Genomic DNA, 25,547 nt, shown 5'->3' on the forward strand with positions numbered 1-25,547 from the left:
GAGAGGACAGTGTTATGACCTGATTCAAACCAGAATAATTGCATAAGAGCCCCAGCCAGTCAGAGAGTGTGTGTGTGTGTGTGTGTGTGTGTGTGTGTGTGTGTGTGTGTGTGTGTGTGTGTGTGTGTGTGTGTGTGTGTGTGTGTGTGTGTGTGTGTGTGTGTGTGTGTGTGTGTGTGTGTGTGTGTGTGTGTGTGTGTGTGTGTGTGTGTGTGTGTGTGTGTGTGTGTGTGTGTGTGTGTGTGTGTGTGTGTGTATGAGACAGGTTGAAGAGGAGCGGGGGTGCTGGTGTCGATTTGGCGGAGTCCGGAATCAAAAGCAAAAAAAGACGAGAATGTTCCGGACAATGGGGATCCCCTCATTACCGCATAGGACCGGTGAGAGTGAGAGGGCTGCTGGGACAAGCTCAGCGGGAGGTCTGTCCTGCTGCCTTCCAAAATCTCTCCCGAACACCGTGTGTGTGCCAGACAATCCACAAACTCCCACCACCAGACAGTCAGCTCCCCTGACCTAAAAACAACAGCCCCCCAACACTGTCCCAAAACCCACACGCACACACACACACAATACACTTCCCAGACCCCTACCCTCCCTTTGACCTGAGCCCCATGCCCACTATAAGTAATACATGCATTACAGTGCCATGGGTTTGCTAAAGTGTACTGTACTCCCATTCTGTTAAATGGCGAAGGGGCTCTATGACAGAGGTTCAGATGCCACTCTGTTAAGTGTAAAAGTGAAGCCATGCATAAACACAACCTGTCTATTTTTGATTACAGACGCAAAGCACAGTGGAACGACACCTATATCCCTCTCCCTGTTATAAACGAGGCACTGAACCAGCGTATAGCCCCAATGATACACCATCATCAAAGAGAGGGAAATGGTGGGCCTGAATGAAAGCAGTCTCATTCAGAGCTCCAGCTGGCAGTTTTGAATGCGATACTTTTTTCTTGTTTTTACAGTTACACTAACTTTAAGTGTTTACTTCCTATTCAACAGGAAGGTTGTGTGCATCATGTTTAGCGAGAGAGATGTTGCACACTGTGCAGTCCCTCGTGCAGTCACTGCAGACAGGAAAGCCCACTGAAATTACCTGCAATGTGGGGTTCAACAAACCCTTCCTAACAACATACCCATAATGAGCCACAGCATTTAACATGCACTTAGTTAAGAGGTGCATGTTCACACTAAAATAAATTGAAGGCACAATAAGCTACTAAAGGCTCCTGACCCTTAAGAAATGCAAAATAAACCACTTAATTAGTTAAAAGAGATGAATAGTTTGTGTGTTATGGCATACCTTTTCTTCATTTTCAGTTTTGCTGGACCTGGGCTCCTCCTTTCCTTTATGAAGTTTACTTTTATCACCCTTTGGTTCTACCTTTGGCGTAGGTGGCTTCAAGTATATACTGTTGGAGTAGCTTTTTAGTGTCCCCTGCAGTTGACTGAACTGGTGTAGGACATCTCGTTGCTGAGGATCTTCCACCAGGGAGCCGCTCTGAGTGAGGTCGTCATAGTGTCCAATCATTTTACTAGAGGTGCTAACATTTGAGTGTGTCTTTCTCACGAAGTATGTAGTAGATGCATCGCTTGTGCTCGAGGAGTAACCTAGACACCACAAATCACCATTAGTTTAGCTATCATCAAACATATATAAATCAAATAAATGCAGACGGGGTCATCACCATGCTGGCTTGTGGTGGACATTTTTGTTAAATTTATATTTTTGCCACGGAAATACAAATGAGCAGACAATAATATTACCAAATAGAAACACATAAAGAGCTAGCCCTAATTATACTGTACAGTGGTCAAGGGATCTTCGGGGTTCCTTGAAGGTGGTCTGTAACTCTGAGAGTGTGTTTGGTTCCATTGTACACACTCAAGAGTTATGGGGGTCCTTGAAAAGTCTAGAAAGTCTGTACCAATGGACTCCTATATGCCATAGTGTCATAGTAAATCAGTGTCATATATATTCTGAAGAAACCCTAGAGACTGATATTCAGTAATTGGGTCTTATGATCAAAATAAGAACATTATAATGTTATGTAAAAACGTAACATTTGCACGGACAAGGACGAGTCTGAAGTCTTTGCCACGGACACATTTGTCCTTGTACGGACACTTGTGACGACCACTGAATCATTGTCAATAGTAAGGGAAGCCAAAACTTCGAAATTGTGACCAGAAATGCCAGAAGTGCTGCAGTGCATGAAAGCCACGCACGCTGCATAATAGCTAGCCATTGATCACACGACGCTCGTCCGTCACGACCGTCATGGCTGAACTTCAACCTTTGTTTTGCATTTTCTCCATTTACAACCCGTACATCTACATTAACGTTCAGATTTCAAATATAAAGTGCTTTCCCCATGGCCACGGATGTTACAATTCTACTCCGGCCCACATAAGTACCCGTATCTTACATATTGTTCAATAAAATAGCCTTTTAATCCGATCGGTGGCAATGTTCTACATAATGCTTTCAAATACGCCTTACACCTCCCGACCTTATCGGTTGGGAGGTGTATTGCACTTTGATACATTATAATTATGAGAAAATGGCCGCCGATCGGACTAAAATATGTTTTGAACAATACGAACAATACGGAAGATACGGGTACTTATAGCCACCCGAAGTGAATTGTAACATCCGTGGCCATGGGATAAGCACTTTATATTTGAAATCTGAACGTTTATGTAGATGTACGGGCTCTAAATAGAGAAAATGCACAAACCAGGTTGAAGTTTCGTCATGACTGTCATGATGTAACAGTCATGTTTCAGGGCTACATAACAGCCTGCAACAAACCAACAATGAATGACGTGAACAATTTAAGATTCCGAACAAAACCAAGAAAAGCTCACCTTTCGCGGTGTAACAGGAACGTAGACAACGCATTTTTTTTGGCCTCATAAGGGTGTATTTCATTAAGCACTTCATCAAAGTTCTAGTCGCCGAGGGCGACGCGTAAGCCGCCATGTTGTTTCAAAAATAATACAACTTTATTGATTCACCTGAGAGAAACAATGCATTCATAATCACAATTACATTTATGTATAGCAGCACTTGCAAATTGTCGCTTTCGAGTAGTAACTCCCAGTATAATTGTGCAATCAAATCATTTTGTTAAACAAGTCATTGATCAAGGTTCTTGAATAGGCTTCGTTTAGGTCCACATTCATTATTGCTGCAGTAAAAACAGCGCATTAGAATCTGATTGGTCTATATTTTCAACAGTCCAAATTTGAACCAATCATAAACGAATGCGCCTCTCTCAACTGGTTTGCAAACAAAACACAGTTATTTTCCAAATTGAAATGCGTTCTACAATGTATAGGTTTTTTCACGTTTAATGGCTATTGGTTAATCATCAATCCACGTAGACCTTCAGATGAGTGTTTTATTGGCATTTTTAAATGATTCTTTCTGTCACTGGTCCTCTAGACTGAGAGAACGAGAGCAATCCATGGTCTCGAAGGGCGGATCCAAACCCAGGCACCCGGAGCGGGTTTCCGAGGCTACTGGTCCTCTGGTCCCCTGAAAAAACAACCACGGTCTCCGAGAGTTTACAAATGGAATCATACCTAGGACCTGGGTCCCTTCACTGTCCAGATGACAGTGAAGTGACAATTTAAGGACTTTTAAGAGCTTTTTTTTACTGCATCAAAAACATGTCAAACATTGGCCAAATTGACAAATAATATAAGAAAGAGGCAAAAACTGTGAAAATAGCCAATCTACAAGCTCACAACAACGCCAGGCATTGTGAGCTGCTATTTTCTGATCTGCTACTTTCACAATATTTATCTGTGGAACCAAGTCAAACAAAATGTCTGGCAGAAAACGTGTGTTTAGTAAAATATCTCCACTTTTCCACAAGATGCACACGAACTAACTACATTCTCTCCGGGCGAGGGGGCAGAAATTAGTGCAGGACTGAACATTAGCCCTAGAATGTCTGTCATCTTACATATGTAAGATGACAGACATTCTAGGGCTAGACATTCTAGGGCTATTGACAGGTGCGTTGTTGTAATACGCAATAATAACGACTTGGTAATTAATCACACCACCTGTCAAGTGTATGCCCCATACAATTTGTGCTTCCCAAAGGAAGTTTTGATAATGTTCAGTCCTGCACTCATTTCTGGCCCCTTGCCTGGACAGAAAGTCGGCCGTGTGAAGCTCGTGGAAAAGTGGAGATATTTTACTAAACATACGTTTTCTGCCAGAACTTTCAAATGGATATGAAACTGGAGGACAATCTGACTCCAAGTCTTAGGAATTAATTATTGGGTGAGTACACATAAAGCGCTGTAAAGTTTAATGCAGCGGAGATCAGTCCTGGATATCCCCAGTTCACACATAATTATTTGGGGGGTCCCCAGTTCAAATATGAATATTTTGGGGGGTCACGGCCTGCAAAGGCCGGGAGAGCCACTACTCTGTGGTTGTAAACAAAAACATGCCGCAGGTTGCCAGAAGCGTCAGCTGAACGTCAGCTGATCGGAAGTGTACTGTTGCAGACCAGTGTGTGTGTGAGTGAGAGTGTGTGTGTGAGAGGGTACGATCAGAGCGTGTATGTGTGTGTATGTGTCGGTGGAGGAGAGCAGCTAGCAGCACTAGCACAGCAGGGGGGGTGTAAAAAAGGCATTCAACATGATGGCTGATACCATAGCTGATACCAGGAGGCTATTCACCAAGCCTCAGAACTTAAACGACGCGTACGGACCGCCGAGCAACTTCCTAGAGATCGACGTGAGCAGCCCGGAGACAGTGGGGGTCGGCCGGACCCGATTCACCACGTATGAGATCAGACTGAAGGTGAGCAAGCAGCACTAGCTAAATACATACAAAGTGTAACACTAGCTTAATACATACAATAAAAAAAAACTGCTTTTACACTTCGTCGTACGACCGGTGTCGTGCACTGAAAATAGCCGATCTGCAAGCTCACAACGCGTCCCATCCTGGACGCGTTGTGAGCTTGCAGATCGGCTATTTTCAATTGTGTTGCTGTGTTACTTGGTCGCCCCGAGCCTTTCGCTCGCGACATGACGGTGTGAAAAATAAAATAAAAGTGTCCTTACGCAAGTTGAACATCAATCACATCATTTTTTTGTGCGACACTTGTGGAAATGAAGCCATGTCTTGCAAATTTAGCTTACACACTTACTACTACTAGCCTGTGAGCTAGCTTGCTAACAACTTTTTTTTGTATGGGACAAAAAGGCAACTGAGTCAAGTGAAAATGAAGGCCATGCCATGTTAGAATAGATATGCATATGTTAGGGCTGGACGTGTTTACAAAGTCACAGCTGACAAGCTGGTAATTTATGCTCCCTGAATAACGGTAGCTATTATGCTAACGCTTGCTAGTAGCTTCTTAGCAGTGTTGTTGTTAGTGTTACCTGAACCCCAGTCAGAAATTCTGGCTTGCGAACATTAAATAGCTGCGATACGTTAGAGAAGATGACTTGGATGATGATTTGAGCAAGCCAAACATTACTCTGCTTATTTAAAGACAGCTAATATTATAACGATATGTAATGTTTTTCATAACCTGTAGCTAGCTAGCAAGTTATCTTTGCTGCAGCAGATCATTTGTTTACACTTGTGGCTGATGTAACAGACCAACTTCACTAAAAGTAACTACTAGCTGACAAGAAGAGGGGGGTAATAACAATATCAACCACCTTCTATCACCCATATAAGGTTAGATCACAGGTAACTTTGTTCATAAACGAAGTGACTTTATTTTCGAACCGTTACAGATGATGAATCCCAGCCACACCCTAAGTTACTTACTCACTGCAAAGGATAGATAATAGTTTTTGTCACACGCCATGACAACCTGATTTGAAGGGAGGCATATGACCCAAAAATGAGTTCTCTCTCCACACACTCAATATGGGTTAGTAACATGTGTGTGACACATGTTTGTGTCATACTGACTTTATTATTCCACTACAAAATCCTGGAATGCTGTCCAGCATGAGCGGTAAAACGCAACAGAATTGCCTTCGTCAGCTTGGCTGGAACTTTAGACAGGATGTTGCAAGCTCCCTGGTCCTTCCTAGCCCTGTCCACCCCCACTTCACATTTCCTTCCCCCTGGTCAACAGTTGAAGAGGATATAGTGTAGGGGAGCACACGTTTTCTCAAAGAAGATTAATACAATCCATAATGAGAATGTTTTTGCAAGGACCCAAAACCTTGCGTTTAATAATATGTATTGTGTATTGGTTGTTTTGGGACTCTTTTTTTATTGCAGAACACTCTTGTGTAATCCTACCAGTTACAATTTAACAACCCAAGGATTAGTTGGAGATACAAAATCAATTTGGGTCACTTTTTGACTCTGCCGTTACTCTATTAACCTTGCACCCAGTACATACAATAGGCGGGCCTCTTGTGTGTACTGTGATAGGCCTTGAATAAGGCCTGCCAAATGCAAATACTATTCAAAAACCTATATTTAAATTGTAAAAGATAAAAGAACATTCAACTATGAAAATTAGGGGTTGAATATAAAAAAAAGAAGTCTGCCTTGCAAGTTCTTGCATGGCTCAGTCCCCTGTAAACTTCGATCATAGTTCCATTCTAATCCGCTATATACTGGCAATACTGTAGCTGAGCCAGGTTTAACCTGGCGTCACCAGGCTTTTCGCAATACCTGTGGAGGATCACTGCACTAAATGCACAGCCACTGACAGGAATCACACAATGTCACTTTAATCGATTCAAAATTAAAATGTAGGTCAAGCTGAAAGGGCAATCTGTGTGGTAATAACAGAGTTTACCATTTTCAAGAAAAAAAAATCTATAATGGAGCTTCAGCTTACCACATGCCCTTAGTAGACCTACACAACGCAGCATCTGCGTGTTGTGAGCATGTAGAACGACGTTGTACTGTACATAAGTATTGTGCCAAGTGTTTTTGACTTGTTGATCCAGCCTCTCTTCAGAGTTCAACGTAACGTTGCTTTCGAAAGTAATTGGAAAATCAACAATAAAAGTTAAGAGGTTATAATCGATTTACAGTATGTAATCTTGTAAATTATTTGAGGGCACAGAGGCCAAATGCCAGGGCAGGAAGGACATCAGTTAAAACAATGATTTTAAGGCCATGGGGAAAAAAATTAAATGCATAATATAACTATCGGTGAAAAAAGCTGCTTATTTCACAAAATAATTTATTGGTATTTAAAAATTACCAATATTTGTAGAAACTGAGTCAAAAGTTCATACATGCTCAGCTGTGGACTAATCGGAGTCACTGAACTCATACTACATGCTATATACTGTACATAGCAACAAGAGCCCCAAAAGGGGCAAAATGGGTTTATAGCAACATACATTTGTTGTAATTTTTTAATAAATATTTGAAGTTTTTCAGAAAACCTAAGTCAGGATTTAGAAGGCATTTTTAGAATCGGCCTCAGGTCTAAATGGGTTGATAAAATAAAATCTTGTTTGGAAAAAAATACCTCCCTAACGATGATATCACTGGTAGCGGTAGGCGGGTTTCTGAACTGTCCTGAGCCCTCCTATGAGACACAGACAGAGTAGATTTCTTCTTACCATTTAATTATGAGCATTAGTGAGGACCAATTATATGAAGATGGGTGAAGTCGTCCTTTAATACTGTATTACTATGTTAAGGGGAGACATGAGGCTCATCCGGGCATTCAAGCTCTACATGTCGTACAGGTAGTAACGTCAAACATGTAAGGGATTATTCCCTTTATTTATCAATTGTTTCACCTGGAGACCGGCTGCCCCTTATGTACGCCCCTTATTAGCCCTCTATACCTGGCTTTTGCGTCAACGTTCTGATTGGTCAGGCTCGCCAAGGTTCTGATTGGTCAGGTCCGTCAACGTTCTGATTGGTCAGGCTCGCCAAGGTTCTGATTGGTCAGGTCCGTCAACGTTCTGATTGGTCAGGTCCGTCAACGTTCTGATTGGTCACTATTCATGACATCACTATGTTACTATTCATGACATCACTATGATGTCATGAATATAGAATTAGATGTCTATATAAACAATGACTAAATAAAGTTTTTTTGTATATATTTTTATTTTCTCATGCTTTTCCCCCTTCTTTTTTTGTATGTATTTTTAACGGCGATGGTCCTGCTCTATACCTGGCTTTTCCGTCAACGTTCTGATTGGTCAGGCCCGTCAACGTTCTGATTGGTCAGGCAAGGGAACTATTCATGACATCAATATTATATCATGAATACAAAATTAGATGGTTTATATAAACTGTAAAAGTCCGGAACATAAACACTCTGGGTACGGCTTATAAATTCGCTTCCAATGGCACTATTTAGTGCCACCGGAAGCCTTGAAATAAATTTACAGAGATTTAATATGGTTTCTCTAGTAGAAACACATATCTATGACAAAATAGATCAAAGGCGCCGCTACCTTCACACAGGTGTGATTTTTTTATCACATCACAGGTTTACAGGTGTAAAACAGTGGGTGAAATTCGTTTTTGTGCAAGCTCCATCGTTTTTGTTATTTCCATAAGAGAAAGGGGGGCAAGGGGAAGCGAGAGAGAGAGATCAATAACAAAGTATCTATATATTTATACATAGTACCGTATACCTATCCGGTGCAGTAAGTGCCTGAGGTAAGACATAAGGTGTGTGAGCATAGCAGCAGATATACTGTACATGATATGCTATGGACGTTAGTTAAGATGCGAGAAAACAAAACAAAAAATGCATGTTGTACATGGGATTAAGGTGCAAAGTGTCAGAGCGTGTTGACCGCATAGTCCACATAAGGTAACTGACACTGGTATAATCCGCAGGTAGGTTCAAGAGGTAGAGGAAAAGTCCAAGACCAGCCTGACGACGGGCGGTGATCATACCTTGTTCAGCAGTCTGAAGGTAGCTGGGTGGAAGCTGTTCATGAACCTGGTGGCCCTTGATACTGCGGTAGGCCTCCTTGCCCGGCCACGATCGCTGTAGGGGTTTGAACAATTTGTGGCTGGGGTGGTGCTTGTCCTTGATGATGTGCTGGGCTTTTACTACACACCGTTTCTTGTACAGTTCCTGGAGCGCGGGGAGTTTGCCTCCCATTATGCGTTGTGCCGACCGCACCACTCACTGTAGGTTTTTCTTTTCTCGGGCAGTACAGTTTCCGTACCAGGCCATACCACAGCCTGATAGAGGCAACTGAGCTGTTGTAGTACAGCCCGAGGATGTGGGGTCCTACTCCGAACTTCTTCAGGCAGCAAAGCCAGTACAGTTGCTGCTGAGCCTTTTCCCTCAAGTGTGTGGTGTGTGTCTCCCATTTGAACTCCTCCTCGATGTGTACTCTGAGGAACTTGAACTCGCTGACCCTTTCCACTGCAGCTCCATCGATGAGGATGGGCACATGCTCTATCCGCGGCCTCCTGAAGTCCACAATCAGCTCCTTGGTCTTGTTGCCGTTGAGGGCGAGGTTGTTCTCCCGGCACCAGTGTGCAGACTCGTCATTGACAATCCGGCCTATCACTGTCGTGTCGTGTCGTCCGCGTACTTGATGATGGTGTTGGAGTCATGTGTGGCTGTGCAGTCATGCGTGTACAGGGAGGGAGTAGAGGAGAGGGCTCAGCACTCATCCCTGGGGTGCTCCAGTGTTGAGGGTCAGATGTGATGCTGCATTGCTGCCCATTCTCAACACCTGATGTCGGTTTGACAGGAGGCCGAGTATCCAGTTTTTTTAATTAAAAGATGACAGGAATGCATTATTCATTGAAACGAAAGAAAAGGAAAAAAAGTTAGAATTATTATTTGTTATTGATAATACTTTTGAGTACTGGACCGCACTGCCCACACCCCTGCATTTCCACACAATTGAAAAGCAATACAAAATTACATCATATAAACTCCTCACCAAAAAGTTTGGAAACTTAACTTTGGTTGATTATTTCTCCCTTTCAATAACACCAATGGTTATTGTATATCATTTTTAATGTTGATTAGTCACCTTTACAACAAGGTATAACTTGTAAGGATTGTGTAATCGTGGAATGAGCAATACAGCTATGGGTCCTGCAACTTTGACATGTCTATACTTTGACATGTCTATAGTACCGTTGTGCAAATCTTGCCTGTAAATCTCTGGAAGAAAGCCTATGGTTCCTCAGTGAAGCAAGGGTGAGGGACTGGTCTTCTTGGGGCGTTGTCTTCCTTTGACCTTACCAGTCTCATGGAACTTGGTCCTATGTTTGAAAATGATACCAGGGCTGACACCAAATAATGCTGCCACTCTGCGTAACGGAACACCAGCTTCCACTTGCCCTATTGCACAGGACTTATCCTGAAGGGACAAACGTGGCATCTTTCCATGGGGGCAGTGTTGCTGGTTTGAGCATACACAAATTCACACAATACACAAAAGTTGCAGAACCCCTGCTCAGGTGCCAGTCACACACCTGACAGGTCGCTCAAAATAAGAGCCATTACTAACAGACCCCGATTACTAACATATTGGGGGATTTTGGCAATTGTTTTGGGGACGCTACCCACGCGTTTAGCTGTGCTGCTCATTCCACGATTGCACAATCCTTACAAGTTATACCTCGTTGTAAAGGTAACTAATCAACGATGAAAATGATATAAAATACAATACCAATTAGTATTATTGAAGGGGAGAAATAATCGACTGAATTTAAGTTTCCGAACCTTTTGTGAGGAGTTTAGAATGCATTGATTGATTGATTGATGTACTTTATTTAGTAAGACATGAGAACAGTACATGACAGTACATAACAGTACATGGAAGTACAAATTCACAATACAAGGTCTACTAAACTGGATAGCTCAGTTAAGCACGTAGCTTGTTTAAGATGAGATCCCCACGCACACAAATCATGATGACATATAAGAGACAGACAGATATAAGGAAGTGATGTGACAGCGTATTATAACCCAAGTGATTTTATTGCAAAAGGTACACGTCATTTATAGCTGCCTGCCTACCAGTCAGTCATGAACCAACACATATAAAACATGGCTTAAAAAAGTACCTGTGCTGATTTATGTTGTGTGTTTTGCAAAGTCATAACATTTAAAGTTTTGTAAAAACACGAGCCACATGTGGCTCTGCAGTGCACAAGCTGTCTGCTCGTGCATTGCAGAGTTCACAAGCCTGTCACAGGCATGCAGGCACGGAGCTCCTGGAAGCGTCATTCACTGCAGAATCACGCCTATTCAGGCAAAAACACTCGAGCAAAGAGTCTCACACCACTAGCACGACTGAGCAGTGACCCAGAGAATCTTGGGTAATGAATGCAAAGACATTGGCTGCCATGTTATTTGTGCCCAAAGTGGCCGCTGATACCCAACATTACATAGTGCCGGTTTAATGTTGAGTATAAATGGGCCTTTAGTCTCAATATCCCTACAGTTGGTAGTACAACACTGTTCTTCAGCTTACTTCACCTCTGGGTGAATTAGCACAGAATTTATGTACAGTATATTTGAAATCATTTACAAGCCTGAGTTTATAATTACATTTAGCAATCTATGAATATCTATGAATAAATTAATAATCATGAATTGATCTCCAACCCCGACCCTTATTAGTTTACAAAACCACTTAGACGGTAGAACAAACATGAGTTATAGTGTTCCATATTATTGATAATTACAATACGTTTCATGATTAGAGAAAAGTTTCTGGTCCTAGACATTTCAGGATTGCTGTATTTTTCATCAGTTCTAGCTGTCATTCAATCTTTAGTATCGATTGAGTTCTTCTGGGTAGGCCTTTATATTTTTTTATGTGTAGGTGGTGGCTAGGCGCTATGGAAAAGTCTGAGATTGTCATCAGTCTTCCCACTCTGTGTGATTGCTTAGGCTTTTCCTTGGTTGTCGTTTGTGGTGTGACTGACATCCCTGTGGTTAGTGGCCTGGAGCAATTCAATTGGTTAGCGCCCTCAAGTATTTATAGTTTCCTTACCTTTTTAAGGATGGAAGAAAAAAGAAGCCGTCTCCAGGCATTAGTGTTGAATATAAGGCTACTGTACTTGATTAGCGTGTAATAATTAGCATATGCGTGTAATCAGCATTATTGTGCGCCTCGTAACCCTCTGTGACCCTGCTTTGCATAAGAGCACAGAAGAAGAGGAGCATCCCTTACTTCTTAACAAACGTGGTGTCAACTTTGCTTCGATTCTCCTACTCCTCCTTTCTTCTCCTTTCTTTAGAAGCATTTTACTGCAAGTGAAAGTGATGGGCATGATACCTAGGACTGGAATGCGTAGCATAGGCTTTGTTTGGATTTCTGTTAAACCATGCTTCTAATATTGGGGACCAAATTTGAATGTATTTTCTTTAATTATGCCATAAAATTTCTGTTTTATCACTTGCTCCCAACCCCTTCTGCTCTGTTCTCACTGCACCCCACCCTCCCCAATCCATCCCAATTCAAGAGAGTCCTCACGTCCGTACTGAGTGAGGCTGCCTAATCCCTTCATTGAGAGGGGAGAAGAATGAATCGGGCCAGGGGGTGGGAGAGCTGGACCGTTTGCTCCCCATCGTTGTCTCCCCACCCATGGGAGGGCAGAAAGCCACCCCCCCCCTCCCCCCGACGGCCTTCATCTCCCTTCCCACTTATCCCCTTTCTCACCCAGCTGTGTGCAGTCAGTTGCCTTGTTTGTAGAATGGTTATCTTGGCCCCTGTGATGACTATATAGACCAGTCACATACAGTAGCACTCCTCTACAAGTGGAGGGTTTGTAGGGCTGTGGCTGTACCAATTATTTCTGGTAATGGTGGTAAAATAAGGTAATAAAGTACAAAACGCTGGTAATGCGTCTCACAAGCCATCTCCCAAACAGAGAAATTGATTAGTATGTTTACCCAGCAGTCAATTAGTTTTTTAATAATATGCACACAAAAAAAGACAAAAATAAAATCAATGGGGAAGTTGTAAAGAGCACCTTTTTTTTACATCAGTAATAAGATATCACTAACCTGATTTTTGTATTATATACATTTTCTGTCAATAAAGTCATACTGTGTTCACTTGTCCCTGCAGCGTAAATGTTCGAGTGGTACTTCCATAGATAAACTGTATCGACGGAGCTATAAGACAAAAATGAATGTTGCACAGTATGATTTTAATGTTTTTACCCCTACATTTTTGCACACCGTAAGAAAATCTTGGGTAATCTTTTTTTTACTGTGCAAACTCTGATGTTTCTCAAAGTTACCACTTAGTTTGCGGCACGGTCATTGAAGGGTTTGATGGTCATATGAGAGGCTTCATGGCCCACGGCAGTCATTTTATTGTCACATGACCAATTTGACACACCAAGGCCAACTGGTTACATAGGGTGTGATCTAGATTTCATGGTGACTTCTGGGCAGCCAAGCCTTCATTTGATATTTAAAATTAAATATCTTCGAAAAAGAAGGTAGTTTGAAAGTTTATTTAGAAAAACTGAATGATATAGCAGTTTTCAAACTGACATGCAAGTGCAGACTTGTTAATCGGAGGGTCTTATTGAATACTATGCAACATTTTGGTCTTGTGTTATTAGGGCTGTCACAATTACAAATTTAAGTTGACGATTAATTGTCACTCAAATAATTGCGATTAACGATTTAATTGTGTTTTTGGCATTGTTGAACATTGGAACATATTAATAAAATAAAAAAATCTGTTTGCCTTATAGGCTTCGTAATCAAAAATTGCACAGGGCAGATATGACAAATAACTTGAATGTACAAATAAATTAACATATTTAATATATATATTTCAATTTTATACAGGTAAAAATAGCAGATCTACAAGCTTACAACGCGTCACTAGCTTGTAGATCTGCTATTTCAGCTTTTTTTCATATTTGAAAATATGTTCAACATATAGACGATTTTGACGATTATACAATAGTAATTGCGATTATCTCAAATAATTGCGATTAGACGATTATGTAATTATTGTGACAGGCCTATGTGTTCTACATATTTTTAGGTCTAGGTTTCTCAAAGGACATATACTGTCAATCATGAGTAGCAGGTTGAATAAGTATTGATCCCACGGTTCCCACCCCTCCCCTTACCCTCCACTCGTATTTGTCATGCTAACATTTCACTCCTCGGAGTCCTCGCAGTGATAGTATATAACCTTAATGCATTTCTTTTCAGTTTGAGAGAGGACTCCACTCGTCTTTCTCCTAAAAGCATATTGTTTGTGTTGAACTCTGCATACAATGGAAGGAAAACGCATTATTGGGCGTTCTTGTCTTCTGCTGCTGGCTTCCATCCCCTCCAAAGGGCACACTCAGGAGAGCGAACTTTGGGATCTCACTTTGTTTATGGACAGGAGCACATAAAAAGCTCTTATAGTACTCTCACTCTCACCCCTCCTCTCTCTACTCCCATAGCTTCTCTCCTTCTTTCTCTCTTCCATTTGGGGGTGGAGGTGGGGGTGTTTGGTCATTAATAAAACGAGGACGGTTTTTTGGGGTAGGGGGGGTTTGGGGTGCTGTGGGGGGTTTGTCAGGCACAGTCAAGTGTAATCCAAAGTCTACAGCATCCTCTCCGACAACTATTTTAATGGAAATAGGGAACATATTGTATCAAGGCTACCATATCCTACTTGAAATGACAGTATCAAAAGTGGGAGTTGATACTATGGCAACAAAGCAGCTTTTTGTCAGCTAGTCGAGGGGGGGGGGGCTGTTGGGCTACAAGGGCCAGCTAGCCAGGGAGCGAGAAAGAAAGAAAGAAAGCGAGTACACGGAGAGAGAGTAGAGTGAAAGACCCACAGCCCCATCGCTTTTGTTCCCCCTGTATATATATTTTTTCTCCTTTTTTGGAATACGATGCAATGAGATGGCATTGTGTTGCCATTTTTAATACCATTATTCTGAAAGGGGGAATCATGGGAGGGGTAAGAAGGGGCCACGCGGGGTTAAGGATGCTCACTCTCAAACTTGACTTAATCCATCCTGCTAAAAGCTAATGCATCGCAGCATCGGCAACCGTGAACCAGTCTCACAGGAGACGAGTGATCTTGCCCCCCCCCCCCCCCCCCTCTCTCTGTCTGTGTCCATCTCTCGCTTTTTCTCTTCCGACACTCACTTTTTCAGAGGGTTCTTTTCAGCCTGTCCCTAATGAGCCATATAGTATTGTCTCCTAAAAATGATGAATCACCTGCTTCTCTTATGCAGGGTAGGACTGTGCCTGTATAACCAAGAGAACCCAGTAGAGGTCTGAATCTGATGTGGAGGAGGATGTGTATTTGGCAACTTTGTTGTTACATGCTCTCTCCCACACCTCTTATCACGTCATTTGTTAAATTAATTTGTTCCTTTTTGTGTTAGGTCTGTGATTATAGATAACTATGGTTTCATATTAATTTTTCTTCGTATTATGGGTCCATTCATTGGGGTAAATTTGTCCACTCTCAGAGTTAAATGAAAGCCGAATTTGTGCTCTGTCGCACGACAAACACGTTATGATCTTGTAGGTCTGCTATTTTCTATATATCTGCTATATATTTTTTATTGTGCCCAATGCGCATGCATGCTTAACCTCTTCTCTCGCTAGGGTTAGGTTTCTCTCCGTTTCTTCCTCTGCCTCTTAGCAAGTGAGTTGGACAAAGTGTGCCTTTAAACTGTTAAGAAAATGCCAAGACCTAGGAGGGGTGTGGGCTGGCCCTGTGTCCCCGTCACAATCAGTGCCAGAGCCGGTAACCCGAGACACCCGAGCCCTAACCTCTAACCAGCCGTGAAGGGAACAGAGGCAAGGGAAATCTGATCTTTGACTTGTAGATCTCCCACGCACCGCCTTTTTAAACGATTTCTGTGTGTGTGTGTGTGTGTGTGTGTGTGTGTGTGTGTGTGTGTGTGTGCGTGTGTGTGCGTTTGTGTCATACCGCTCCCTTTTCAATCCCACACTTTCGTTCCTCCCCTCGTCCTGTAATGCCAATCTCTTAATCATAGGCTTTTGACTGAGAGAGGGGATTGAAAGGGCAGGTGACTTATTCTCTCCTTCCAAGCACCTTTTGTCAAGAGATGAGTGGCCCAGACCTGTGTGTGTGCGTACGTGTATCTGTGTGTGTCTGTGTACGAGCATGTTCGAATGCAATGCAGCGTGCTATCATTTATTATATTGTGTTAACTGTGCGACTGGTCAAACGTGTATTACTTAACACCTGTGCAAGTGTGTGTCCGTGCATTTGTGTGTGCATGTGTGCTTTCTGGGTATGTACATGAGGGGATTAGAGTCACGGCGGTGGCAGATTACCTGTAACCATGATCTGTTGTCATGGGGGGGATTAACTTTGCGGTGCTCCACACTGCGAGGTAACACGACGCAGCGGGCCGGCCCACGGTGAGAAGAGAGAGAGGAGGTTTAATGCAAGGGTGGTGGGGCGATAAAGCTAAGCTTAATCCACTTCTCCTGTGACCTGAGTGAAGGGGCGGGGGAATGGGGGGGGCATTGCCGGCCTCGCCTCGGGGAGAACTCGACAACTTGAAATGAGAGGGGAGGTGGGAAAGAAATGAGGCATTAAGCAAATGTTGATAGAGAGGGTAGCAGCCTGTGTCAGAAAGACGGATGGATCATGAACTGAGGGCTACGTGTCTAAAGTTCTAAATCAGTCTAACAGCCACCAAAATCCCATCCAAAAAATTCCACCTATGGCTTGGTGATCACATAGGAATACACTGATCAGTAGAGTCACAATTGTGTCAAAAAGGAACCTAGGGTTGTTTTTACTGTTCTCTATTCAAGGACGACTTCGCCCATTTTCATCCCATCTTCATATAATTGGTCCTCACTAATGCTCATAATGTGATACCATTTTTGTCTACTCAGTCTGTGGCTCAGAGGAGGGCTGTGGACAGTTCAGAAACCTGCCTACCAGTGACATCATCGATGGGGAATCCAAGCTAATAGAAACTGCAGGCTTTATATTCCTGGAAAGTTAACATGCTTTAATGGAAGCCATTGTTCTCGCATTAATAAAAATCTAGTTGAAATCTTTTTTTTTTCTTATTTTTTTTACTGCCTAACGATGATGTCACTGGTAGGCTGGTTTCTGATGTGTCCTCAGCCCTCCTATGAGACACAGACTGAGTAGGACATTTTATATCATTAGTGAGGACCAATTATATGAAGATAGGTTGAAAATGTCGTCCTTTAAGGATGAATAATAGGTGCCTTTGGCATTGCAAAGGGCCTCCCTATATATTTTGCCTGGCTATAAATTAGCTAATACATATATTATAGGACTATTGGTTTTTGATAGTTAAAATTACAAATTAGTTTGATCTCCATCATTCACTACAGCTGTGTTTGCATCTGAAAGCAATAAAGCATGATACATTGCATTCCGTTCCCAATTCCCGTTTACACGATGTGTCATCGTCAGTAGTCGTGTGAATCAGGAAGTAACAAACAGACGAGAGAGTAGTGCCGTTTTTCTTTTTAATTTGTACACTTCGTTTTTAATATGACTGAGCCCGACCCGAATCCTGACCATCAATTAATGAATATGAGTCCGACCCTCTAGCAGGGGTGAGGAGGTTCGGATCCATAATTTGATATACTGAAGAGTGGGCCAAGTATAGAGAAGAGGGGGTTCGAGTTTTCCACATTGAAAATATTTTCAAGTAGACTCAAGGGCGACCATCTGACTTATTGTCACAGAGTGGGTGACCATGGGCAGTTCTGCCTACTGTTCAATTAATAATCCATAGAGCAGATAAAACTCCCTTCAGTTTTCTCTCCTCCTGGTCCTTAATGACTACAACCCAACCCCTGCTTCTCTCCTCCATTCAGCCATTTACTCAGTTGTCAAGTTAACATCTCTTTTACACACATTTAGTCTATCCATCGATCAGTCTACATGCATGCGCGCGACTCGCAGGTTGCATGCGGTTATTTCAGCTGCAGCACCCACTCGCTCGAGCACTGGGTGGGCACTTGTGGCTCCTTCTCCTGTGAATTCTGACCTTCTGTGATTGTGTTCCGCCAATGAAATGTTCTTTCGCTCTCTCTCTCCCTGCTCGTTTGTATATTGTCATCTGATGGCCATGTGCTGTCAAGACTCGTGAAGAGGTTTGGCATTGTGCTCTAATGTGCTGTTTGCTTCATTGTTCTCCGTCAATGTCAAAACATCTCCAGTTTTTAATATGAAATTCACTCTCAAGTGCTTGAAAAACCACAACTTGGAATTACGCACACAATTGTACATGGACACACACACACACACACACACACACACACACACACACACACACACACACACACACACACACACACACACACACACACACACACACACACACACACACACACACACAAGTGCATTAGACCTTGGTGAAAACCATACGAGAACCTTTTTTCACCCAAAGGTTTTTCTTTTCATTATTCAGTAAAGTTGTATTTGGATGGATTTGTGGGACTCTTTTTTTTCCCTTTCTTTAGTAAAGTCAGAGTGGGTCACACAAGGCTAGAAACAAACCGAACAAAAGAACGACATTTCAATCAGTTGACTGACTGAAATTGGCACAATCTTGCACTCCATGCTTTCAGTGATTTTGTGACAAAATGACCATCACGCATTGGTTCCTCTTTTCCAATATTGATGGGTGACCCTATAGTGCAAGGAAAGGTTCGGTTTTGAGTATTTGAGAGAAAAATAATACTTTCCACCATGTTTGAATGGTGAACTATTATGTTCATCAATGAATCAGTATCAGTAAGAACTATTTTCAACAACTTGTTTTGCCTAACTGCTGTACCAACTCAGATCATCAGAACCTTTTAGGGAAACATTACATTTGGGCAACTTATCCACTGTCAAACATAATGAGCCTAGTTTTTCAAATGAACAAGTGAACATATTTTAATTCCCTTTTGTCCATTACTCGACTTTGTGTGTTTGGACAGACCAACCTGCCCATCTTCAAGCTGAAGGAGTCTCGTGTGCGGAGGCGATACAGTGACTTTGAGTGGCTCAGAGCAGAGCTGGAGAGGGAGAGTAAGGTAAGCCATAGTTCATAGCTTTTCAAACATAATTATGTGCACACTGGACTTATGCTTGGCCCTCAGTTAATTCATAAACCTTTAACTGGATTTCTTTTTCAGAATTGACAGAATTAAAAAATGTTATGAATTTGAATCATTTTTAACCAAGCAAGTGACTGTCACTGTACTGTTATTGAATTACAGAATTGCAGAATTGAAGAACATAATTGTACTGTATGAGCTGTAGAGGGGCTTAAAGCCATTTAATGAATTGTCTCTTTTATTGTGCTTGGATATTCAACAGTTGTTTTTCTTTAGATAATTGGGTATAAAACAGTCTTTTTTATTTTACTATTCAAATAATGATAACAAACATAAACTGGGTGCTCAGGTGGTACTGGGGTAGTTCCTGCCCACCGCCGCAGAGACTAGGTGTTTGAATCCTCTGAGGTGCCTCCAGCTTGGCCGGGCATCCGTCCATACGAGCACAATTGGCCTTGTTAGTGGGAGGGAAGCCAGGGCAGGGAATGTAGTCATTGTCACTGCATCAGTGACTCCTACAGGTTGGTCAAGGGCTCCTGTAATTAGGGGTGTTGAACTGTGAGGAATAGGGTGTTCCTCCACACACACACTACATCCTGCCAGTGAGGCTCCTCACTGGCAGGGGAAAAGAAGCAGCAGGTGATTGTATGTGTATCGGAGGAGATATGTGGTTTCAATGCCATCCCTAGGACCAATCAGTTTGAAGACTAACCAGAAGGAGCCAGCAGTATCGAGACTACACAAGTGTGTGGGGAATTTGAGAATGGAATAACTACTAAATTGGGAGGAAAAGAGGGAGAAAATAAAAAATGAAATGAATAAGAAGAAACATAAACCACCTCTGTACGGCTCCTTGGTTTATTTTGCTCCAGGTTGTGGTCCCCCCTCTCCCTGGCAAAGCGCTGTTCCGTCAGCTCCCATTCCGAGGAGATGATGGAATATTTGATGACTCTTTCATCGAGGAACGGCGTTCAGGCCTGGAGCAGTTTCTCAACAAGTGAGTCAACTAACAACGTCTGCAAGTTTATTTTCATTCTAGCTTGCACACAAGTGCAGCATCTTGTCTCATCGAGACATTCATTTTCGGTTTGTGAACAATGAAACACTTTTTGTATAATGGGCAGCAGACAGACACAACTTTTTCACTTCTCTTCGTATTGTTAACAGACTGAACCCAAAGGGAAGGGTAAGCCTTCTCTCCCATTCTCCTCAATGCTCTTTCATAATTACCTCGCACAAGATGAGAACTGCTAAAGAGGACACAAGTGCACACCCCCTGCAACATAATTTTTTTCCCACATTTGTTTTAGTGTTGATGTGTAATTTATGATAATTGCAGCTCAAATTACAGCGCACGGTTCCTTGAGGGATGGTGTGTGCACCCCTGCTTATTTTTGATCCAGTATGTCTTCATTCTTCGCTGTCGAACAATAAAAGTTACAGTGGGACTGTAATTATTTGCTTTGATTGCAGACTTGGCCATTATCTTTGTTTCATGTGCAAATGCATCAGCGTTTCATGTTAGAATCTTAAGTGTGTGTAGACACTCAGTCGAGAAAATAAAAAATCCATAAATAGATTTCTTTTCAGTTTTTTTTTTATAGAAGCTGAGAATGTGTTGGTAATTAAGATATTTTCTCCACTACGTCCTGTGAATGAAACACTAGTGTTGATCATATCATTGTTCAGACTTAATAGCGGCCAAGCTGGCTGACGGTGTTGTTTAATCTGTGATTGAGAGCATTGTGAGGGGGAAATCTTTTGGAATGGTAAACATGATTATCGCCGCACAACAAATGAGGAGGAGGGAGAACTGTCACTTTTCAATTAGGGAGTTTAGACAAAATGCATTCTTCAACTGAAGAAGTTGTTTGCATCCTTTCCTTCTGAGAAGGTATAGGACATCAAGATCTGAAGTTGTCCTAAGGGTCAAAATTGCCAAAACTTATTGAGTCAGGTTAATTTGGTCCTTGAAGATGATGGTGGGTAAATTAAAATCTCCAATGAACAGACTTTCATGGTATGTGAATTGTGCACTGTACTGCAAGTGCCCCCTCGAGAGTGCTTTCCCCTGTCTTAAATATTTCCCATTTAAAAGTTCAGCTGTGTGTGTGTTTAGTGCTGTTCAGCCTAGCTATTATGATAGAGAGAGATTTGCTGGTAGGAGATATTTGCCATTATGAAAGATTTGCCCTTGTAAGATTACATCCTAAAGGTCTCAGGTGCACTGGTTCGGTCTTGTTATGCACTACTGTATCTTCAGATGGGAGCTTCTAAAAGCCTTGTGGAATTAGCTTAACAAGGGTGAATCCAATCCTGATTTCTTGGCAAAGTGGTATACATTTTTTCATACTGTCAAACAGTCCCCTACAATTATTGGGGTGTACTGTATTACCAGGTGATTCTATAAAACTACTTGCATTATGGCAGGAAGCTATAATGCAATTGTAATTGTTTACACACGATTCAATATGTATTTTCAAAACATCTAGGCTGTAGCCCTAAATTAAACATTACAAAATGTGTGAACCTTAAAGTACAGTTCCTACATAGTATTGAGTAACTTTAAGGAATGGATAATACAGCATCAAGAGAAACAATGTTGTACTTGCTGGTCAAACATGTAATGTACCATAGAAACAAAACTGTGAAATGCAATGGAACTGTGTTTATGCCTCATAGGCACAACACTTTTCCTGCTTTATTAACACACCATTAATCTCATCCTTGGCCAAATCCTTACCCTAACCATTTCCTCCTCACTGCATGTACCATAAAGAACATAAGGGGAAAATGCATGAACAACAGAACAATTTTCATATTGCTGTCTTTCAACTAGCTAATACAGAAGACATCTGCTGTAACCCCATTTGCATTGCATCACATGCTGAACTCTTATGATGGTATTGAAATGGATACGTCATTATTTTAGCTACTGAAAGGTGCATTATGTTATGTTTTTGTTAAAATAAGTGTCAAATACTCAATTATTGCTATAAAGTGTTTGTTCAGTAACACGGGTCTCCCTGTCTCAACTCTTTAGTGAACATAAAATGCATTTTCAGGTCAGAGGATACTCATTTTATCCATTCAATCTTTTATCCACAAAATATCACTTACACTACCTTTAAATCCTATATACTTTGTTGTACATTAAAATAGTATATCCACAAGTTTTTGTCAACTTTTATAGTCTCATACAGTAACAGTGTATTGACACATGCACTGAGCGGCACACTGGCTCCACCCAAAGCTTAACCACTTAAACCCTATATGGTTGACCGTAGTCCCTCAGGGCTACTAGTGTCTACTAGTGTCTTTTCTGTTATTGTGGCGAAAGACAATATAAACATGAGGCACCTATAGTGTGTATGACTAAATCCATCGTTTTGTGCTGATGAACTAAACTGAGGATTTAGTGACTTTTCCTGTCATATTTTCACCACTGCACATTATGAGCAAATCTCTTGCACACCTACTATACAGAAACAACAGGTGTGTCCGAGAAGACTTTTCAAATGCAAATAAAAGGTTTAATGGGAATAACAATGTTTTGGCCCGTAGACCTTAGACCTTAGATCAGTAGATCAGCTTGTCTGAGCCACCTACCCAGTCATGGTGTTCTGTGCATGCATTGCGCATGAATTTGGGAGATTGGCGTGATAAATTACAGACATCTTGACAGTTTTCTCCCATTTCGGGGGTATAATTAAAGTGCTTGGAATAAGATCTTGTTTTGAGTCAATATGTCCTTTCCCATGAGTATGATTTTGATTGACAAACGTCACTCTTTTCTACCTCACTGGATTGACAAAGGTTCAATACCATTATACAGGATATATTGTTGAATAAATCTGATTATTAGACATGAGACACTGTGTAGAATATACATAGTCTTTTTTTATCTCTTAGACTTTATTTTTTTCTTGTTTTTGTTGTCTACAAGTGGTCTGCAAACATGCTGCTACACCTGGATAACATAATGAACATGTCTACATGCAGTCTGCAACCATACTCATACATTATGTCACCTAATAATCATAAGATTTAAACTTTTCAGACCATGAAATATCACAATTTGTGTTCTCCTTTCAATTCTTAATATTATTTAGCTTGATGATTTTTAGGATGAGAGGATGTTGGAGATTAACTTTTGTATGCTTTATTAGACAGATGACGTGATATAAATGTGAGTAATGTTCTCCATGCTCTCTGCGTGGAAGAGGCAGGAAGACATAAAGTTGACCTTGCTTTATATTTACTTTTTACTTTTGGCTACTTGTTTTTCGATTTTTCCTCAGTCTGTTTTTTAAACCTAGTTCAAACTTAGATGTGTCATTGTTCAGTTCCAACATGACTCCCATGCAGCACACACAACATAATTGATCATCATCTACTCTGTAATTCAAACTGAGACTTAATAACTTCATCACTCCTGTGTGTGCGTATGCGTGTGAACTTACCTTTTTGCTCTCGTTTTTTTCAGAGTGGCCGGTCACCCTCTAGCCCAGAATGAACGTTGCCTGCACATGTTTCTACAGGACGAATCTGTGGACAAGACCTACACCCCGTCCAAAATTAGACAAGCCTAAACCTAACACGCTTGGCTTTGTTTGGCCTGGTGTGGCTTGGCTAAGCCCAGCTCAGCCCCGCAACCCAAAGCTATTTCTCAACTGCTAAAAGAATTCCTCTGAAACCACACAAACACTTCAATGATCTTCCCTTTTTACCAGGCACCTGTCCCTTCCTCCCCTTTTTGATTAGTGATGCCAACTATAGTGCTTGTTTTTCACCTTGTAATTTGATCCAGTTAAGAATGTGTGACATGTTATAATTGTGGTTGAAAATAATTTATAATCATTTCTGTTTTGGTCTGGAACTGCCACTAACATGGGTGTTTTATGTATTTATCAGTGAAGTATGTTTGTATGTATTCATTTATAGAGTAACATGAAAAGAATGTTCCACGTATGCAAACCTTGTGTAAAAGCCACAATACTTTACTTTCCATATAATATATATCCAACTGGAATGTTGCTCACCATAACTGTGACCTTAGCACACACGTCTGGATGGTCCCTGCCATGTAAATCTCACATTGTATTTGGCCCTTTGTTTAAACAGAAGCGTGTGTGTCTGTGTGTATGTTTGTAAGTGTGTGTGTGTGTGTGTGTGTGTACTGTACACCAACCAGCACCTCTCCTGTTATCCTATAATGATTTTCTAGCGAGTAAAAAAAAAACACAGAGGGAACCGCAGTATTTCTACTGGCTATGTGCATTTTGAGATTTATATACTGCTGTGCCATTTTTGTTTTATTTTGACAATTTTCCAATAAAACAGGTCAAATGCATTCATGTATAAGTATATAAGCTGTCATTGATCGATGATCCTCACCATCACTGTCCTGCATTGCATGTACTGCACATGAGAACTGCTACAGACACATACCTAGTCTTTTATCATGTTTATATAGAAGGATGAACATTTACATCTGTTGTCCACTCAGACTACCCTGGGAGTGTCAGCTTCAGAGATGGCAACATTGTCCTGAGTTGTTTTTCTTGTTATGTTTTCATGAGGTCATTGGAGCTGTTTTCAATTTGAAATATGTGATCATTTTTCATTTGTGGCACAAGCAAGGGTTGTCCCCCCCCCCCCCCCCCCCAAAGAATATTTGTTCTATAAAATGTGTTTCAACACAACAGTTTGCAATTTCATTATAGGTTATATTCAAGACACTTTAATTCAACATATTTAATGTCCTAGTACTTCATTACACTTTTCAAAGAATTATAACTTCCACTTTGTACAACAGAATAAAAATATTACAGCCCATAAAAACTGTTCCAAGTGCTGAATATCCAGTGTTAGTGTCTAACATGACAAAGTACCATAGACCTATACATTTAATGCCGTGTCTCTTCGGTGGGGCACACCAACACAAACATGAAAATAACCACTTAAAACACAGACACCACCTTCGGGTAATTTAAAGTTTCAGAGCTTGGGAGCCAGTGAAAGCATAATTCATATTCAGAATGTCTCTTCAGTTCCTCTTTGACGGCAGCATGCGTCCACAGCTCTCGCGTTTGGTTTCAGCACTGGGTCAGGTGGACAGCGACTCACATGTCTTGCTGCCCTGGCATCCATACGCATGCGTCGTCTTTTGGTTTCCTCCGTTCGGATTGAACATGGCGATAGGCTCTATGCACAGCAGCCATGTTGGAAAGAAATTGGGCCTCTTCCTTACTTCCTTTACAGGTCTTACTAATTAAGGCTCTGTTCCATTCTGGTCAAACAGGGTGCTGCTATTGTGCATGTTGGCTCACTGGAGTTGGGTCCAGGGACCCTTGTGGTTCCTTAAGTGGGTTCCAAATGGCCCCTTACTGGTGTTTAACTCTGAGAGTGGACCCATTTGGTTCCATTTGTACACTCTCAGAGTTATGGGGTTCTTTGAAATTAAAAAGGTTTAAGAACCACTGTGCCACACTAAATGGAAGA

The 25,547-nt window shown here is 41.5% G+C and overlaps 2 protein-coding genes across 2 annotated transcripts in view; one reads left to right on the forward strand and one right to left on the reverse strand.

Annotated features, from left to right (window-relative positions):
* The window catches only part of afg1lb (AFG1 like ATPase b), a 29,195-nt gene extending 26,207 nt beyond the window's left edge, over positions 1–2,988 (reverse strand). The window contains exons 1-2 of the mRNA XM_084083472.1: positions 2,872–2,988; positions 1,304–1,611 (exon numbers count right to left, since the gene is read on the reverse strand). Of these exons, the coding sequence (XP_083939598.1) occupies positions 1,304–1,611; positions 2,872–2,986 (423 nt within the window). The 5' untranslated portion in view covers positions 2,987–2,988. The remainder of the gene's footprint in view (positions 1–1,303; positions 1,612–2,871) is intronic.
* Positions 2,989–4,540: 1,552 nt separating this feature from the next.
* snx3 (sorting nexin 3) lies at positions 4,541–24,396 on the forward strand. The gene is made up of 4 exons (XM_084082733.1): positions 4,541–4,831; positions 18,924–19,019; positions 19,916–20,040; positions 23,530–24,396. The coding sequence occupies exons 1-4, from the start codon at positions 4,667–4,669 to the stop codon at positions 23,633–23,635; spliced, it is 492 nt and encodes a 163-aa protein (XP_083938859.1). The 5' UTR covers positions 4,541–4,666; the 3' UTR covers positions 23,636–24,396.
* Positions 24,397–25,547: the final 1,151 nt, after the last annotated feature.

Source organism: Gymnoscopelus microlampas, assembly GCF_963454915.1.
Source record: "Gymnoscopelus microlampas genome assembly, chromosome: 16".
Lineage (NCBI taxonomy): Eukaryota > Metazoa > Chordata > Actinopteri > Myctophiformes > Myctophidae > Gymnoscopelus > Gymnoscopelus microlampas.

Bases quoted from the DNA above. Each gene is read 5' to 3' on its own strand.
- snx3 (XM_084082733.1), top strand. From the start codon at position 4,667: ATGATGGCTGATACCATAGCTGATACCAGGAGGCTATTCACCAAGCCT. The intron at 4,832-18,923 runs GTGAGCAAGCAG...GTGTTTGGACAG, and splicing joins CGTATGAGATCAGACTGAAG to ACCAACCTGCCCATCTTCAA. The intron at 20,041-23,529 runs GTGAGTCAACTA...CGTTTTTTTCAG, and splicing joins CTGGAGCAGTTTCTCAACAA to AGTGGCCGGTCACCCTCTAG.